Below are 3,812 nucleotides of genomic sequence, written 5' to 3' on the forward strand. Positions count from 1 at the left end.
GACTGAGCACAAGAGGGATTGGGGATGGGAGGGAAATGACTGCAACTTGCTCCCAGGGACTGGAGAAATTTAATAAAAAGAAAATAAAAAAAGAGTCGGAATCCATCAGTCTTCTCTGCTAGTCATCCTCGCCTTCATCCTCCTGAAAGAATAAGGGACCAGTCAACCATGGGGCAAATTCTAAGACTTTTCACTACTTTTGAACACACATGAACCTTATCAAACATAGAACACTCCGTGGAGAACCCAGTTCTTCTAGGTGAAATATGAATCTTCATTAAGCAAACAATGGCAGGAAGAGTATGTATGTTCCTGGATTAAGAGCACTTTAGGACCCCCAACACCCACACAGCAGCTCACAATCACTCTTAACTTCAGTACTAGGGGATCCTATGCCCTCTTTTGATCTTTGCAGATAAATCACATGTAGTACAGACATGTAGACTAAGCTTTAAACAGAGAAAAAGTCTCACATGTTAATACCTCATCTCCCCTGATCTCCCCACATTCTAATTATATTCTACAGTTTTATTATTTATTATTATATTCTTTTTTTTTTTTTGGTTTTTCGAGACAGGGTTTCTCTGTGGCTTTGGATATTATTATATTCTTTATATATATAATTTCCAAAGTCACTAGGGGTTTAACAAGTTTCCTTACCTCTCCTTCTTCCCCTTCATCATCATCTTCATCTTCATCTTCTTCACCTTCATCTCCTTCTTCATCAATATCTTCCAAGCCTTCTTCTTCTTCATCATCATCGTCATCATCTTCTGCCTCTCCCTCTTCATCGTCCATATCAGGAACCTTAAAAAACCAGGCGATGTTCCTTTATGGACTGAACTCTTTGTAGGACACATTAATACCCTCAAGTGAATGAACTCACCAAATAGTACTGCAAGGGGTTTGGCCAAATGTCATCTTTGATGACTTCTCCTAACTCATCTGCACCTGCATCAGAGTGGTCAGTAAACCAGGTAAAGAAGCTCTCTGGCTCTTCGTGTTGTCTCTTCCTGCTGGCCTTATTCTGTGTTTGACTCGAGCGTTTTGTCAAATCCTAAACGAAAACATCAGTATGTCCCATTATTAGCTTTCTACCACTCCCAAATCCCCCAAAGCACTAAAGATCACTATAGAGCAATTACTAAGAACAATTATAAAATGTGTGTCAAGTGCTTTCACAGAAGTTATGTGCCTATCTGATTTCATAAAACTCAGTTCCACTGTAGACCTAGAAGTCAGACCCATGACTCCAAAAGAATATTGAAAAACAAATCTCTGTGAGGAAGATATAGTGCACTATGCAAACTTTGTACAACTAGTATTGTATCTGACCTCTACACACCAGAATTTCTAAACTTTTCACCCAGTGATCTAAGGCACTGAGCACTAGCAGATTCAGCTAAGCCACATCTATCAAATACCTTTCCAGATTTCCATTTGATTTCAGTGGACTTTGAGGATGGGTCACCACTCTCATTCAGATGAAATTCTTTGGAGAGAACTTTATTTTCGAAGTAGGGATTTTCATCAAAATACTGTAATAAATCAAAAGATTAGCAATCAATAAACAACTCTCATAACCAAAGTATACATTCATTCTCAGTGGCAAACCGGATGTTCGATACTTACAAAATCTATTCTGTAACCTGATTTAATGTCTTCAAATTCTGTTACTTCAACTCTGGTTAAATAATGCAGAGCCTCTTCGTCTTCCTCCCCAAGCAGTGCAGACACTAGAGAAGCAACTCACTTAATGACCACTTTATAGTGTTTCCAAGTTCAGTAACAGCTTTGCTGACAAACCCACTGACTCCAGGACTTTGTCCTGACTGTGCCCCCAGAATGCCCCAATTCCTGGACAAATGCCCCCCAATACCTTCATTACTGCTAACCCCCCACATACCTTGTGGATGGTTGACAAATGTGGTTACCCAAAAATTTGGGATTTTAGCGATCAATTCTGACCTCTTCTGAAAAAACGGTTGGCGGAGTTTGTTATATTTTTGTTCTACTTTTAGTATTTCCTCACTTGCTTGTTCATTAAGTCTGAAACAATGAAGGCATATTGACTGTGATGGCTGATACAACTGGTTTACAACCACAAAATTTCTTACTGGCTTCAGGACTGCAAACAAAAATGTATAGAAGCAAACTCCACAGTTTATCCCTGAAGACAGTAAAGCTAAATATCCAAACTGACACATCTTAGCAACATTATTCTCCCGTAGGGGCCTAGTATGTGGCACAACAGCCCCCAGGCCTCTCTGAGAACCAAATCCACAGAACTAACTGGGCATCTCCAGTCCTGGCAACATTGTATTTCAGCACAGTCTATTCCAGGCTATTGAGACTGGGCCTCCCAGTAACACAAAGCATTAAGCAAAGGTGCCATACTATCCATGAAAATCCAGGTAGCCAGGCAATTTTTGTAACCTCCAAAAGCAACCCCAACCTACAGTCTCCCTGCATCTGGGAGGTTGAGGTATGTTTACTTTAACCAAGAGTTATCACTAGACCAAGAAACAGGACACATTCACCAAAACCTTCCTTGACTGACTGCAAGCCAATCAGATCCTCAAGAAAACTTCCATAAAGTGAATTAAATAAATTTACCTGTCTATTTCATTTTGTACTTCGTCAATGTGTTCAATTGCTTCTTGCTGTTCTTTTTCTGCAAAACAAAAAAGGAACGAGACTCAATACAAATTACAAGCTACACTTTCCGACATGTGTAGGAATGTGCTTCCTGCAAAGCATGCTCCCCACGTGGCTCAAGCATGCAGTTGACAAATTACTTTCTCGTTTCTTGACCCTAAATTAACTATCTGCTAGCCTGCTCAGGAAAATGCTTCATTACTGGATCACTTGTTAAGAGTTTAAGGCTTCAATCATCGGCCTTCATTATGGAAGGTGAGGAAGAGGCTAAGCCTCATTCAGAAATACTTCGTGTTTATTACTAATCACATTATACACTTGCAGTAGAATGTGCCAGCTGCTAACTGAATGTAGAAACTAATCCATGACAAATTCGGATACTACCAACTGGTACAACGGCTTTAAAACAGAATACCACCGCCTATTCCGGTTATCAACATATACCAACAAAGACCAGCCAGCCACCAGTCCACCAGAGCCGCCTCTGCAGTGGGAGATCGGGGACCCGATTCCAACTCCTTCAACCCAATCCCGAGGAGACTGGTCATCACACGCGGCCGTGCGCGATTTCTGAACGCACTTACTGGGAAAAGGCCGTCCCCCAAACTAGCAAGCACCGGGAGGAAAGGGGGTGTGCTCCAGATTCGTGCCCTTTTGTCCGGTGAGGACTGCGAGGGCCTTTACAAAGCCAAGTGGGCGTGAAGGGGGCCCCGCTCGCGCGGTCCATTTCCGGTAACCAGCCCCCGGCTCCGCCGCTGCCCTTTGCTAAGAAAGAGCCTCCCGGCGAGGGCAGGGCGCCCTGAGGGTCCGTGTGAGGCCCTGCGAGCCTCGGCCTCAGGGCCACATCCCTCGCGAGCCCGGCGCGGCCGAGTGTGGCTGCCCCACGTGGGGCGTGCGAGCCGCGCAGCCCGGAGCATCCTCGCGCCGGCTCCGCGTCGCCACCCCGCCCCAGACCCAGGCTCCAGGTCCCGCCGCGGCGCCGGCTCCGGGCGGGAAGCAGGACGGCGGGAGAGGCCGGGCCGCAGGGCTGCGTCCGGCCGCACCATGTGGCGGCGGCGGCGGCTGATGGGAACGAGGCATCATGGCGGAGCACAATAAAGAGAGGCTTCTCGGGAGGGAGGGAGGGGGAGGAGAGCGCGGGCGGGGGAAAGGGG

At 45.5% G+C, this 3,812-nt stretch overlaps 1 protein-coding gene across 2 annotated transcripts in view; it reads right to left on the minus strand.

Moving 5' to 3' along the window:
* Positions 1-6: 6 nt before the first annotated feature.
* The window catches only part of Set (SET nuclear proto-oncogene), a 9,630-nt gene continuing 5,824 nt past the window's right edge, over positions 7-3,812 (minus strand). For both annotated transcript variants that reach the window (XM_026778762.1, XM_005346154.3), the window contains exons 2-8: positions 2,617-2,674; positions 1,907-2,049; positions 1,633-1,736; positions 1,425-1,538; positions 887-1,057; positions 661-807; positions 7-142 (exon numbers count right to left, since the gene is read on the minus strand). In XM_026778762.1, the coding sequence (XP_026634563.1) occupies positions 119-142; positions 661-807; positions 887-1,057; positions 1,425-1,538; positions 1,633-1,736; positions 1,907-2,049; positions 2,617-2,674 (761 nt within the window). In that variant the 3' untranslated portion in view covers positions 7-118. The remainder of the gene's footprint in view (positions 143-660; positions 808-886; positions 1,058-1,424; positions 1,539-1,632; positions 1,737-1,906; positions 2,050-2,616; positions 2,675-3,812) is intronic.

This window comes from Microtus ochrogaster, chromosome 4 (assembly GCF_000317375.1).
Source record: "Microtus ochrogaster isolate Prairie Vole_2 chromosome 4, MicOch1.0, whole genome shotgun sequence".
NCBI classification, from domain to species: domain Eukaryota; kingdom Metazoa; phylum Chordata; class Mammalia; order Rodentia; family Cricetidae; genus Microtus; species Microtus ochrogaster.